At 40.8% G+C, this 15,328-nt stretch overlaps 1 protein-coding gene across 2 annotated transcripts in view; it reads left to right on the top strand.

Moving 5' to 3' along the window:
* STPG2 (sperm tail PG-rich repeat containing 2) overlaps positions 1-15,328 on the top strand; it is a 217,166-nt gene that overhangs the window by 1,352 nt on the left and 200,486 nt on the right. For both annotated transcript variants that reach the window (XM_060278456.2, XM_088660493.1), the window contains exons 2-4: positions 2,822-2,931; positions 6,874-7,029; positions 8,935-9,099. In XM_060278456.2, the coding sequence (XP_060134439.2) occupies positions 2,822-2,931; positions 6,874-7,029; positions 8,935-9,099 (431 nt within the window). The remainder of the gene's footprint in view (positions 1-2,821; positions 2,932-6,873; positions 7,030-8,934; positions 9,100-15,328) is intronic.

Raw genomic sequence — 15,328 nt, forward strand, 5'->3', positions numbered from 1 at the left:
CTTTCCTAGTTTGAAAGATATGACACTTGTACAGAAATTATTCTTGGCACACTGCTCTGGTGAACAAATGTTCTAAAATGGGAAGTGGGGTATAAATCCCCACAACAGGGATCACTCAAGCTTTTAAGAGGAACTTGAAAGGCAGAAATGTTGTCCGGGGGGAATTTCAGAAATGTAGCACTTTGTCCTGGATCTTAGGCAACTCAATTGAAAAATTGCACTTTTTTGGCATTTTTGTTTTAAAAAATCTCAACAATTTTGGGGTCTTCCTAAAAAATGCAATATGGCAACCCTATTACGTGCCTCAGGTTCAAAAGAGGTTTTGAGGAACAACTGCAAGACAAAACAATATATGCAATAACAGGGACAAATACAGCAAAGCCTTAAATATTCTTTGAGCTACAGCTTCTCAGGTTTTCCTGATGCAATTTATTCAGTCTAGCAGCATGAGGATATGAAAGTTTTATCCACAAGAATTCTATTCAAACCACTCAGATGCCGATGGTGTTTAAATAAGGTATATGAAAATCCAGTTTCTCTGCTGTTATTATTGGAATGTGAGAACTCTGCACTTGTACAACTCCCAACTCTATAGAGGAAAGGAATGATGTAGCCCATACTAAGAAAAAAGAAAAGTCAACAGCTGCAGTTTATTACAGAACTGTTGGTTCGGTACATTATAAATAAAAGTGCTTCAGGCATATTGTGCATGGTTGCATGAGCAGAAAAGAAGCTCTCATTTGAAAGACAACTTGTGTGCTTGGCAGGCAACTGGGCATTGGATCTCACAGTCCAATTTAAAAGCAGTGTCTTCTTAGTATTTATTTTCCCAAACCAGGTTTTCTGGCTTCATTATTTAGGATGAGAAAGATTTCTATACTTGATGCATTCTCAGTGTGAGATAATGGTTAAGTAAGGGCTTGATTCCTCAATGATGTCACAGTTACCATTTACCCATTTGTGCCATTTATATTTTCTTTGAACCAGAACACAATGGCAGGCTTTTAAACACACTTTATCTCAGTGGCACACAAATGGAAATATATCCACCTCCTCATATTGTTGTTGTGTAGTCGCTTAGTCGTGTCCGACTCTTCGTGACCCCATGGACCATAGCACGCCAGGCACTCCTGTCTTGCACTGCCTCCCGCAGTTTGGTCAAACTCATGTTCGTAGCTTCAAGAACACTGTCCAACCATCTTGTCCTCTGACGTCCCCTTCTCCTTGTGCCCTCAATCTTTCCCAACATCAGGGTCTTTTCCAAGGATTCTTCTCTTCTCATGAGGTGGCCAAAGTATTGGAGCCTCAGCTTCACGATCTGTCCTTCCAGTGAGCACTCAGGGCTGATTTCCTTAAGAATGGATAGATTTGATCTTCTTGCAGTCCATGGGACTCTCAAGAGTCTCCTCCAGCACCATAATTCAAAAGCATCAATTCTTCGGCGATCAGCCTTCTTTATGGTCCAGCTCTCACTTCCATACATCACTACTGGGAAAACCATAGCTTTAACTATATGGACCTTTGTAGGCAAGGTGATGTCTCTGCTTTTCAATATGCTGTCTAGGTTTGTCATTGCTTTTCTCCCAAGAAGCAGGCGTCTTTTAATTTCGTGACTGCTGTCACCATCTGCAGTGATCAAGGAGCCCAAGAAAGTAAAATCTTTCACTGCCTCCATTTCTCCCCCTTCTATTTGCCAGGCGGTGATGGGACCAGTGGCCATGATCTTGGTTTTTTTGATGTTGAGCTTCAGACCATATTTTGCACTCTCCTCTTTTACCCTCATTAAAAGGTTCTTTAATTCCTCCTCACTTTCTGCCATCAAGGTTGTGTCATCTGCATATCTGAGGTTGTTGATATTTCTTCCGGCAATCTTAATTCCGGCTTTTGATTCATCTAGTCCAGCCTTTCACATGATGAATTCTGCATATAAGTTAAATAAGCAGGGAGACAATATACAACCTTGTCGTACTCCTTTCCCAATTTTGAACCAATCAGTTGTTCCATATCCAGTTCTAACTGTAGCTTCTCATATATTGTATCATACTTTATTTATTTATTTATTTAATTTATTTATTTAAGTCTAACATGATTACATGAATTTGATATCAACCATGGCATTAATCAGAATAATACTGTTCCAACTCTTACCCATTCTTTTTAGCTATTAATTCAGAAAATGTGTGACGGGAAGTCATCAATAGTTTTTCGTAATGAAAGTGCAGGATAAAGATCCTATCATACAATGGACCCCCAACTCTCATGTAAGCCGAGTGCACTTCTGCATTGGTGTTGTCATATGCAGCAGAACATGCTAACTTTTCACCTTAGTGCAGAAGGCCCCAACAAATCTAAATCTAGATTTAGCAAATAATGCTGATGTTTATCAATTGTTTATATTTGGAGAGCCTAATGGAAATGAAATATTTTATTTCTGGTCAGCCCTGTTGAATGTCTAGGCAGATGCGGTATTTACTTGTGTTATTTTAAAACTCATTTGAACATACTTGTTTAACCAAAGTTTTCTTTGCTACATTAAATGCTGCTATTAAAAATGTCTCTCAATTCAAATGTGGCATGCAGTGGCGGGAGGAGGGCTGCTGTTTGAGAACAAAGTCAAAACCCAATTGGTTGAGCAGGAGTTGTTTCAACCATGGCAATACAAATTCAGACACAATCACACACAGTAAATAAAGGGAGTTGCATTGTCCTATCTGTTGACATATTTTGAAAAACGAGATCTAACAACTTTTCATCGCTGAATGATGACCTGAAGCAAATTCTAACAAATTCAAATTGCCTCCCCTGCCCCTTCTCCCTGCAGGTGGCTATGCTCCGTTTCTTTCTTTCGCAAGTCGTGGCCATGGAAGTATTTATCAGAATGCTGAGAGCGATGTTCCAGGACCAGGATCCTATGAGATCGAGAAAACACAGGTAAAATTATACTGGTTGAATAAATTGGTTATGGCAGGTGGAGTTTGCAGTTCTAGAAGCAGTAAGTGGATCTCTGGTATAGCCAACAATTAGTTGGACATGGAACACAATCCTAACCCACCTGCTGTTGCTGGTTGAGGGAGACTTAAGATGGTATGTAGGTGCCCTATTGCTGGTGAAGGGGAGCTCCACTGGTGAGGCTGTGTTCTAGTGGGTGGAAAGCTACTACTATTGGTAGCAAGCAGAAAGCCCTGAAATGCAGCATTTCAGAGGCAGGATGCTGGCAACTTTGACTGATCTGAATCCTAAGCCCCATGGATCTATCAAAGGGCTCAGTCCTCAGGCCTCTCGGCTGTCAGGCTCCACCCTGTCTGGAGCGAGCCAGCAGGGCTTGGGATGTAGCGGTGGATCTGCCACTCCAAAACTCCATGGTGTCAAGTGAGAATTGTATTCAGCCTATTTCTCTTCCAGATTAAAAATGTGTACAAATAATTATTGTATCCCAGAATGTACTACTGCTGGGTGGTTAGTAGAGATTTTAAAATTCATTTTTACTCTTATTTTTCTGCATGATATGAAATGCACGTGGTTCTTGCAGGTGTGGGAGCTAGATTGAGATTCTTGATATGCTCTGCTAGTACAGGGTGCAGCTTTAAAAGCAGAGTGCATGCACAGTTGAACAAGTGACGGAATGCAGATTTTGGAATATGGGAGATATTTTAGCAAACAGATGGGCAAACTAAATGAAACTTTCCATTCAATGTCTTTATCTGCAAATATCAAAAGAGGGCTGCTTTGAAGATCTGTCCTCACTCAGCTAAACTTCACGTGAGGTGTAAAAGCATCAGAGGGCACCTTTGGTGTAAGACCTTTGGCTCTCAACCCTCAGTTTCCTTGGCAGCAGATCTTTAAAACAGCCCTGTAGCAAAGAAATGGGTGTGCATGTGTGTGCTTTGCAGGACTGCTTTTGAGAAAACAGGTGTGGGTGGGCATAAGACCCACCATTACAGGAAGCATATATTGTAAGAGTGGGTGGCCTTTTCCACCTCCCATTTTCTTGCGCACAGATCTAAAGAGTAGCCCATTAGCAGACAAATGGGTTTCTTTTTAGAGCCTCAGATTGGGTGACAAAATGAACTGAGTTATTTCCAATTACTTTGGAAAAAAAGGAGTTCATTTCCAAGTCTATACGAGGGGAGCAGCGGTAAGTTCTCTCTTCTAGGCATTATACAAACTGCAGTGCAAAAAGGTAAGGGATAGACATACATTTCTTGCTAATATTCCACAGTCCCTTCCTGTCATCTTTTAGAATTGATACATATTATTTTTATAGGCAATAACCTATATATTACACTTAGGGCGGCAGAATTTGCTTTGGAAGCAAAGAAAATATGAGCTCAGTATATTAAAGATCACAGTGTGATTTGTGCTTTTGTTAATCTTACTTTATATCCAGTATTTTTAATATAAGGAACATTTGGAGGTTTAATATAAAGTATGAGTGGTTTTATTTGTTTTATTCTGTTTAGGAGTATTGGAGTTATTGTTGTAATATTTGCTTTGTATATCCTGGATGTTTTACTGCCTATATTTTTTTTCAGATTGCCATGGCTATAAGCAACAAAACTCATATTTATAAAATATAACAATATTTTCTAAGATGAAAGTCTTAAATATCGCAGTTAAATCAGCTCTGTGAGGTGGCTGTTCAAGTGGCAAAACTAGAATGTCTATAAATCACAGTAGTTGTGTCAAATGTCTCAGGATTAGCAATCCTTTTAATTCAACCAACATGTCCTAATATTGTTGTCAAACTTTCAAGCTACCAAGCTTTGCAACATATGATTATTTTAATAAACAAGATAAAAAAGGGAGCAGGAAGGTGTTTTATCTCCCAAAACAGATGGATGCCAACCAGGAAAGGTGTTTGATTTATTGTGTGCATTTTATTTAAAGTTTGAATGCCAAATGTTGGTTCAACATTTGTGAAATATGTGTGAGCAAAGCAGTTGGAGTAACCTGTAAACAAGGTTAAAGTAATTCCTACCAGTAGCACCTTAGAGACCAACTAAGTTTGTCATTGATATGAGCTTTCGTGTGCAACACGGCTACCTACCTGTAACTAAGGTTAAAGTAAGTTATCATACAAAAGCTTGGTTTTATGTGCTATAGGTATTTGTTGGTTCATTAGTTATATGCTAAGCTTGTTCTCTCTAGTGCAGGCATGTCAAACCTGCAGCCCTCCAGATTTTTTGGACTACAATTCCCATCTTCCCCAACCACTGGTCCTGCTAGCTAGGGATCATGGGAGTTGTAGGCCAAAACATCTGGAGGGCCGCAGGTTTGACATGCCTGCTCTAGTGGAAAAAAGAAAGTAACTTAGTTACTATCAGTGTCATGCTTAGGTTTTGATTATTATTTTTTTAAACACTAAGGTTGAAACAATTGCTTTAGGGTTTTTTATTCTAAATGTGTTTTTGAATCTTGTTATCTTTTCAAAACAAACATGTTCACTGCAGCAGTTTTTATTCACCAACTTTAACTTATATTTGCAAGCAAAAGACTTTCAGCATTCTATAGCAGGCATCCCCAAACTGCGGCCCGCCAGATGTTTTGGCCTACAACTTCCACGATCCTTAGCTAACAGGACCAGTGGTTAGGGAAGATGGGAATTGTAGTCCAAAACATCTGGAGGACTGAAGTTTGGAGGTGCCTGTTCTATAGTGTGCCCACAAAGCAGATTTGAGTTTGACTGCCCTTTCCACTTTAAAAGGATGAGATGTCTGTATATTTATTTTTTGGCAGTCTGGGTGAGGCAATCTAAAGGAAATATAGAAAAGTGAGATGGAAATCCTGGTGGAAATATTAGTTTTTACTGGGCTGCTCAAAATCTCTAGCAGGTTGCAAACTAGGATGGCATTTACCCTGGGCTCTGAGTTACCTGGAAAGCAGAACACTTTTTAATTTAAAATATTTCTATCCTTTTTGAATTTCTCTGGAAAGAAAAGTTTCTATGTAGCTAAGAAACACACGGTTGAAACTAGTATCAATTCAAAGCAATATCAAAACATAGACAATCACAACAATAACCAGCAGCATTAGTAAAACTCCCCACACAGAATAATAAACCCAAATCGCCAGCGAATAACTTAACAGTAGAAGAAGCACAATATTCTGACACAAGTGAGGTATAAAAACATCAGCCACCTACCACTGAAAGCCTCTCAGAATCACAAGGTCCCTACTCAGTGGGAAAAGCTGCTATTTACGGATGAGACTAGGCTGGTTTACCTGGGGAGATCACTCCAAAATGGGCATTGCCTATTGTAGCTACCCACCAAACATCAGCCAGCATCTAAACACAGATTAGTACTGGGTCTCAGATGCTGAACAGAGTATGGGGGAGGCCACATTTGCATGAAGATGGTCCTTAAGGAACCTAGGTCCCAGGCTGTAGGGCAGGCATCCCCAAACTGCGGCCCTCCAGATGTTTTGGCCTACAACTCCCATGATCCCTAGCTAACAGGACCAGTGGTCAGGGATGGTGGGAATTGTAGTCCAAAACATCTGGAGGGCCGGAGTTTGGGGGTGCCTGCTGTAGGGCTTTGAAAGGTAAGAGCTAGCAATTTAAATTGGGCCTGAAGATGAACACTGTCAATATTCTATTGTAGTCATTGCTAACCTGTTTGTCTGCAAGTGTTCTATTCCACCAGCTATGGCAGTGACACTTTGGACAAGTGAATGTTTGGACTTTTGGGGGGGATTTGGCAAGGTGGCCCCTTGTAGAGTACAGTACTGTATTGGGGCCCTTCTGGCTGTGGGCCTGGGACCTGTGTAGCCTCTGTACCTGCCTCTTGGCAGCCCCGATGTCTTTTACAGTATATGGTGTTGTATAGATAGTGGTGATTGTCACATTCATGGTCTATTTTGCTTAACCTCTAGAAAATTGTTAAAGGGGGCAAGAGTCCTCAGTATAAAGAGAAACGTTTCCGAGAGATCCGTGCCGATACACCTGGTCCTGGAACATATTGCCAGCCTCCTTCAATGGGTCAAGACGTCTGTAGGATAAAGAAACCATCAAAAGTCTCTGCAGCACAGGTACATCAGCATAAAAAGGGATATACTGTTGTAATTTTGTTGTTTATATGAGCTGCCAGGACTGATTACTTTTTTCCTATGTGAAGAAGAAGAAATGCCCATGTACACTGAAAAATTTACAGTGATGTCTCTTCTGCTGCAGTTGAAAGCCTGTGTAGTATCTTTCTATTGCCCTTATATCTAGCGCTGTTACTTGCAGTAGGTTTTGGTGCTTCAGTGCCAGGCATCAGATATCCACATGATGCTACTTTATTGATTAGGTAGAACAGCAGGATTCTTTCCTAGTGAGGCAGAGCAGAAAGATTTTTTTCCTTTTTCTTGCCCAAACTCCTGAGAATATTATGGAACCTGGAATGATTTCCACCAGTTTCTTCTGATCCAGCAAGTGGAAGGTTATAAAAACACTCCCCTCCTTGGACCCAAGGTCTTTGGGTGTGGGTGTGCACGCAAAGGTTTCTGATTCAGTGAGATGTGTGTGTGTGTGTGTTTATTACACTCCCCTTCTTTAGAGGGCTCCCTTCATTTGTCAGAAAGAAGTTGATCTTGGGTCTGCTTTTGAAATATTTTAATTTTTGGTGGAAGCTGCGATTTTTGAGTAGATTTCAGGGTGTTGGTGACTCTGCTCCATTTCTGCTGAACGATGAGTAACCTTCTGTACCGCAACCTTGCCACAACAGCTGTACTGTATATGTCAAGGATTGCTGCGGTTGTTATTTCAATCGAGTACAGGAGGCTTTTTCAGAATATACATACAGTACAGTGTTGCTTCACACAATGCTGCCAAACATAATTCAGCTAGGCAGAAAATTTGCCATTTGTTTTGTATTTCTTTTCTTTTCTTGGGCTCAAGTCTCTTTATTCTTTCCACAGCTGATGTCAAGATACAGGAGATGTCAGGCTGGATGACATCTCATTTAAATTAAAAGCATGTAAATCTTATACTGCACACAAGAAACATGTCATTTTCTAAAGAATTCCCTTTAGATTCATGTTCCGTGCCAAATCTGTTAACTATGTATTTAGGTTTGGTGTCTGCATCATCAGTGTGTTAACTTCAGGACTCTCCCTGGTTTTCTCTTGGAAGTCAGCCCATGTAATCAAAAATATAACATTGCTCCCATTATAAGCAAGTACAGGTAACTCGCACCTTCTGCATATTATACTTGTGCAATTGCAGGTTTTTGTGGGTGGGTGGGAAATAAATAATTGGAGAGTGGGGAAAAAAATCACTGTTCCCTGCTCTCCATTTGTTTATTCTCCCCCGCCTACCTGTACACAGCTGCAATCACGGGCTTACTAGGCTTTGGGAAGGCGGTGTGAGGGTTCCGGCAGGGTACAAAAATAGTTAAGAAAGAAACCAGGGGGCACCCTGCCCTCCACCCCCCCAAAAAAAGTCCAAGTCTGGTGAAGATTGAGTAGCTTAATGGATATTGAGTTCTGACTGCCTGGAGAAAAATGGAACACTGGGAGCAGTTTGTCTGGTATCCTGAACAGAAGCCCTCCCCATTTTGTTGCAGGCCCCACTTCTTTTTTTTATTTTATTTGCAGATCCTTAAATACGCTAAGCCACGCACCTCGGCCAGCCGAATTGGCTGGCTGGGGGGCGTGACGCGGCCGGGACTCCCTGATGATGTGGGGGCTTAGCTACATTCCCGCCATGCACAGGGAGGCCACGTAAGCTGCCCGCAACACTGCCCTGTGAGGAAGTGGAGCAGCCTTACTTTGGTCAAGTGTGCAGAGTCAATAGCTCATAGACTTTCTTTAGCATGTCTGTTGAGAAGTGGAAAGGATACTCCTTTTTAAGGTAAATTCCACTGGACATGAATTGGACAACTCGTAAGTGTGTTAAGCTGTTAGAAAGATGTGCTATATCTGTAACAAGGTATATTGCATTTGTTTCTACAGAAACTTGCAGAATGCATCAAAGTCTTCCGAAAATCAGAGGCTCCCTCTATCCCTTCCCAAGGACAATCATTTGGTTATGAAGAGGCTGCTGATGGCACTCTTTTAAAGCATTCTCCTCCTTTTAGAGACTCTACTTTAGGTCCGGCATACTATCAGACAAAAGGTGTAAGTAATTTTAAAATTTTGCATTATGGGTGTCATGACTTGGACCTCAAGTAGCACTCCGGACACAGAAAGGAACCAGCCAGGTGCTGTTGGAGGGAGTGAACTCAAGTGAACCTGAACCTGACAACTAGGATCCCCTGGAACTCAAGGCTCGTTAAGTGTGATTTGTATCTCCATAATTTCAGGGTCATTGACATCAGGTAAAGTTGAACTAAGGGGCTTTTAGGTTTGGGATGAAACTGGCTCTGGGGCCTACTGTGTCTCTGCATCAGTGTGACTGGTTTTTAGATTTAGAGGGTGTGCCCCTGTATATATTTACCTTTTTATCGCCTCTCATAGGTAGGTCATAAAATTCATTTTTTTGTTGCGTCGCTACGTATTTTTGTTTCATTTCCTGACTCTCCCTACTTTATCTGATTCTTTGGCCCTTTTAGCCCTGCTTACTGTTTCTGTCTTGCATGCAGAATTTCCGTACTTCAGTTCTTGCTATCTCCAGCTGAAAAAGAATCAGGTAGCAGGATACCCAAAATGCTTGGGCTCCTGGAGACAAGGGTGCCAGCCTGGGGGAGCATAAAAACCATGCCTCTCCACTCTGGAGGGTGTGGTTACGAGCCTGTCTGTCTGTCTGCGTGCTCCCCTGTCCACTCCTTTGGTGGCCAGGTGAGGCATGCAGGCTTCTCTGGGTGCCTTGGCAGAGGAATCTGGTTGCTGGTGTGGGCCGTCATAGCAGGGCGCCCCTCCCCAGTTGTCATTGTTGGCAAAGGAGAGAACGGGGCAAGAGTTGAAGGAGGAAAAAGGAAGGAAGCAAAAGGCAAAAGGAGTGAGGGAGGAAGAAGGCAGATAGAACTGATGGAGGGAAGGAGCAGAGCAGACCTGACCCTGACGGCCATGGAGGAAGTCATTGGCATACCATTAAAGGCGACAAAAAGAATTTTTTTTATCATGGTCTCTACTGGTTTCAGAAGAGACTGATACATCTCATTGCCAAGAGTGCAAAGGACCGGAGGGCAGGCACCAATACATCTCTTTACCTAGGGTGCAAGGGAGCATAGGTACACATCTGCACGGAGAATCTCTTCCAGTCAAAACATATTGGTCTGGATAGATAAAATACAGCCCCCCCCCTCTTCCTCCTCCTTTGCTTTTCATGGCATTCATGCTTGGATTTAGCCAAAATTTATAAAACCATAATAAGTAACCATTGTCTTCTTAAAGTTTAGTTGTATATTACTCATTTTCAGATAAAAAAAAAGCAACATGCTATGTGGAAAACCATAATGTTGCAGTTGTTAATTATAGCTATTTTACAGAATGCTTGCAGATACTTCACTGTATTATAAAGCAGCAATTTCTTCTTTCAATAAGATTGAATAGAATAACATTTCTAAAATAGTGTTTTGTTCAGATATGTTCCCAGGGTGTATTTTCTAAACCGGCAATTGATGTTAGTTGAAAGCACGCATGTTGCTTGTTAGAAGCTGTATGGAAGTTCTGAGGTATGCAAGCAATCCTTGTAATTTTAAGCACACCTCATCTTTAGTGACAGAACAGTGATTTAGAATTTGCAGTTGACTAAAATATGGAATCACTACAAGAATGCTCGGAATTCTCAATTTGTTTGTTATACTTTTTAAGTCAGTGCATTAGGTGGCAGCAGAGTCATTAAAATGAACTACTGTACTTGCCTTTGGCATTATAAAACATGGAGTGCATTTTACTTTACTCAAGTTGAGTTACTGTGTTAGATGAAGAGAATGAAAAATAAAATCTTTAACGTTTTTGAAAGATTAAGAATTCTGTATTGGAAAAGTCATACATGATTCAGTAGATGCATCCATGATTTCTTTGTGTTTTATGAATTATGTACAATATAATTTGGCTCCAAATATTATATTTATTTACCGGTAGCTAAATAGTTGAAATCTTGATATCCAGTCAAAAATGATCTACTAGTTGGTTAACAATGATCTATTTCCAGATGCATACTAAAACACAATATACAAAACAATAAGCCAGTTATTTAACTACTTAAACACCATGACCCAAAACGAAATCAGCAGCAGAAACCCAAAAGACTAGCCAGAAAGGAGAACCTCTTGAAATCATAGAACCTTGAAACTTTTTTTTTCAAGTAGGGGGATGAGCAACCTTTGTTATCTTGTGCAAAGTAACACTGTGACTGCAGTACACTGTAACAATAATATTCTAATGGTAGTCCTGTACTCAGATGTAAGTGCCATTGTTTTCATTGAGTCTCACTCCCAGATAAGTGTGTGATTACAGACTAAGATGTGTGTCACAGAGAACAGGGGTAGGCAATTTACACAATTTATTGCAGTTAGTGGTGTCAGTTACAAAGGCATGGACAGTTGTAACGTTGGTAATCATGAGTAAGAGATTGGGAGCCAGTGTGGATATCTATCTATCTATCTATCTATCTATCTATCTATCTATCTATCTATCTATCATCTATCTATCTATATTCTTGCCCCCAGCTCTTCAGTATTCCAGGACAAATTTTATCCACCTTTGATGATGGTTAAGCGTTGCATCATCACTGATATTAATAGATTCTTAACCTGAATTCAGATCCTAGTTAACTAGGGAGCCTGGATAGAAAAGGTAGAGATATAATTCTAGACTGCTTAGAACAGTGTTTCCCAACCTTGTACCTCCAGATGTTTTGGGACTACAACTCCCATCATCCCTAGCTAGCAAGACCAGTGGTCAGGAATGATGGGAATTGTAGTCCGAAAACATCTGGAGGCACAAGGTTGGGAAACACTGGCTTAGAAGACAGGGGAGAATTTTCTTTGGAGGATTGGTGGGAGGAATGTGTCATTTCTTTTACCACTTCCATTCTCCCATGGAAGGGAGAGTCTCCCATGTCTCCCAAGGACATAAGGAAAGCTTGCTGGATGAGGCTCATGACCCCTTCTATTCCAGCATTGTGTTCTTACAGTGGCCAACCAGCTTCCTTTGAGAAACCCACAAACAGCACCCAATCTCAGGAGGACTCTCTACTCCTGCAGTTCCAGCAAGTGATATTCAGAAGCTCACTGCCTCTGACCACGGAGAGCAGAACTATTGCAACCGTAGTAGCTATTGATAGCCTTTATGTCCATGAATTTGCCTAATTCTCTTCTAAAGCCGCTCAAGTTGGTGTCCAGCTTGATCATTTTGTTTTTTTTTTTTTTTTAAACATACTTTTTATTAATTTTACAAAATACAAAAAAACAAAAAAACGGTACATACTTAAACCCCTTTTCCACCTCCTTCCTACCCACCCACATGGGTCCTCCCCTGCCACAGAAGTATCCCATGTTTGTGAACAGTCAGAAATGGTCCATTTTATGCTTGGATTTCTGTCCTCCTCCCCCTCCCCTGACCCCAAAGCCCCCCCCTGCCACCAGGGAGCTCCCAGCTTGATCATTTTGGTTGCCCTTTTCTGAAAAAAATTGCTTGCTGTTGGTCTTCATGTTTTTAGCAAGGTGCTCCTTAAATTCTTCACTCAAGTTCTTCAGGGCTTTATACCAAGGACCGGAAGACCTTTAAGAAGCCCTCTGGCAAGAGCAAACATTAACTTTCTCTTTCCTGGCAGCTCTCTGGGTGAGAAGGGGGGTTGAGATAGGGATGGCAAGCAACAAGGGAGAAAAAATTTGGCAGAGAAAAGGTCTGTACTACCAACTTTTTGCTCCAGCCCCACCCACTGCCAGCTTTCGGCCCCTGACAATTACCTCTGAGGGGATTGCAGCCCTCAAAAGAAAGTCTAGAACCCGTAAGTGTAATCTCATCTGGAGGCACAGAATTGACTTCAGAGGGTGGACAGTTGCTTCAAGAGGGAATAAAAGGGGGATAAACAAGACAGCAAAATAGTGAGGTTTAGCATATACTTATAGAAAGATCATTGGAAACCTGCAGTTGTTATAAATAGTGGCAAATGTTGATTAAAACAGAAATGTGCAGTGTCTGTTTCTTCTTTTGGGAAAGCATATTTCTTTCAGGAACAAAGTCTGTGTGCGGAGATTTGATGATAATAGCACAAAGTGTCTAGCGGCTGTTTTGCAAAGTGCAAAACATTTTATAACTAAGCAAGGTTCCTACACAAGCATTCTGAGATGTGACAAATAGTTGTTTCCACTTGAGGCAGCGTGGGATGTAATCCCAAATCTGTGTTTTGCACTCTTTCTGGCTAAGAGCGCTGACACTGATGGATTAGGTAGTGGCGAGAACATGCTGGGAACTACCTGTGTGCTGCAGCTCTGAAAGACAGTCCATTAGTGCCAGAATTAATGCACTCTGGGACTTTTAATTCTTCATGGAATCTATTTCCATATTTAATTATGGGAAAGTCATAGAAAAAAAGTTTCAAAGCACCTCCATCCATTTTTATTGTCAACAGGAATGGCGATTAGTAATTCTTCAAGTTATATTGCAATGTTCACTTAAAATAATGCACCTCCTTGCTGAGTTTGCTTCAATTAAACCATATTTTATTTGCTAATGACATAGCAAGTTGACAGCGACCTTGAAGTTGGTATTGTCAACACTTCTTGGCAAAAAGAGTGTGGTGATTTAGAGTTAAGAGTGGATCAATTTATTCTTCGGTCTGCCTGTGTTCTTAAAAGGTTTTTTAATTCCATTATGCATGGGGTATTTTACCTGAGTAATGTACAGGTTAGTGTGTTAAGTAGCAGTCAATTTATATTATTTTTAATGCAGAGCTTAAGCTGTATATGGAGAAGGAAATAATGTTATTCATGCTTATTGAGTTTGAAAAAAGAATAGGCTGTAGTTGTTAAAATTGCCTTTGGCGCTGACTCACTAAAGTGTTCTTTGTAAATGTCAAATATATATTGACCTTAAAGTTTCTTCATGGACACTTACAAACATTTAGCTATTGAATTAGAGTTCTGTATTGAAACAATTATTCTCCTGCTATTATGTGAAACTCTTAACAAGAAAAGTAAAATATTTTTAAAAGCTATCCTTAGTTTGCAGATATCCAGCTGTTGTGGTTAATTATTAGTTTTTGTGAAGCTAGAAAATTATTATTCACCAACAAAAAAAAATCAAATTATAAATATTTATGAACTTTTAAATCCTTGACACTATGTGGTTTAATGTACACTCATGGAATAGGGCATGTGTTAAGAAGTTTAATATTTCCAATAAAACTAGTGCATAATAAAACACTTCCCATAATTTGGGCTTCAGAGGATCTTAGGAGAAAAGGTGGCAGAAGTATGCATATGAGAATGAAAATCGCAGGAGCTAAATAGAACTAATGTCTGGATTTCAGTCTGCATTTCAGTGTGTCAGTTTGTGGGCTTATCAGAAGTCATTTGTGTTTCTTCATTTAATTGAAAAACATTAAGTGCAATATGTGATGTGTTGTTGTTGTTTAGTCGTTTAGTCGTGTCCGACTCTTCGTGACCCTATGGACCAGAGCACGCCAGGCACTCCTGTCTTCCACTGCCTCCCGCAGTTTGGTCAAACTCATGTTGGTGGCTTCGAGAACACTGTCCAACCATCTCTGTCGCTCCCTTCTCCTTGTGCCCTCCATCTTTCCCAGCATCAGGGTCTTTTCCAAGGATTCTTCTCTTCTCATGAGGTGGCCAAAGTATTGGAGCCTCAGCTTCAGGATCTGTCCTTCCAGTGAGCACTCAGGGCTGATTTCCTTAAGAATGGATAGGTTTGATCTTCTTGCAGTCCATGGGACTCTCAAGAGTCTCCTCCAACACCATAATTCAAAAGCATCCATTCTTCGGTGGCCAGCCTTCTTTATGGTCCAACTTTATGGTCCAGTACACGACTAAACGACTAAACAACAACAACAACAACAACAACAACAACAACACTTTCTGTCCAAGGAGATGTCTGCAGCAGAATTTTGCTCCAAACAGGGAAGCTTAGCTCAGTTCTTTGTGTCAAGAGACAAACAAGTGGAGAAGTAGACAAAATGTCCTCCATCCCTTCTAAAACAGCTGAAAATGCAACCAAAAATGAAAAATGGATGCCATACTTGGGAACAAGTTTGAAGCAAAACGCTTCTCCTTAAGAACCATGATTGTGGAAACCTGGGAGGAATTAATAGCTCCTCTGGAAGCCATTACTGAAGGCATTATTATTGGAACGCAAACTATCACACTGACATCTGTTTATGCACCAAATAGTGGCCTGTTCACTTTTTTTGGGGGGGGGGCAAAAAAGCTTTGGCCAAACTGGC

The sequence above is a fragment of the Zootoca vivipara genome, chromosome Z1, assembly GCF_965207765.1.
Source record: "Zootoca vivipara chromosome Z1, rZooViv2.hap1.1, whole genome shotgun sequence".
Taxonomy (NCBI): Eukaryota; Metazoa; Chordata; class Lepidosauria; order Squamata; family Lacertidae; genus Zootoca; species Zootoca vivipara.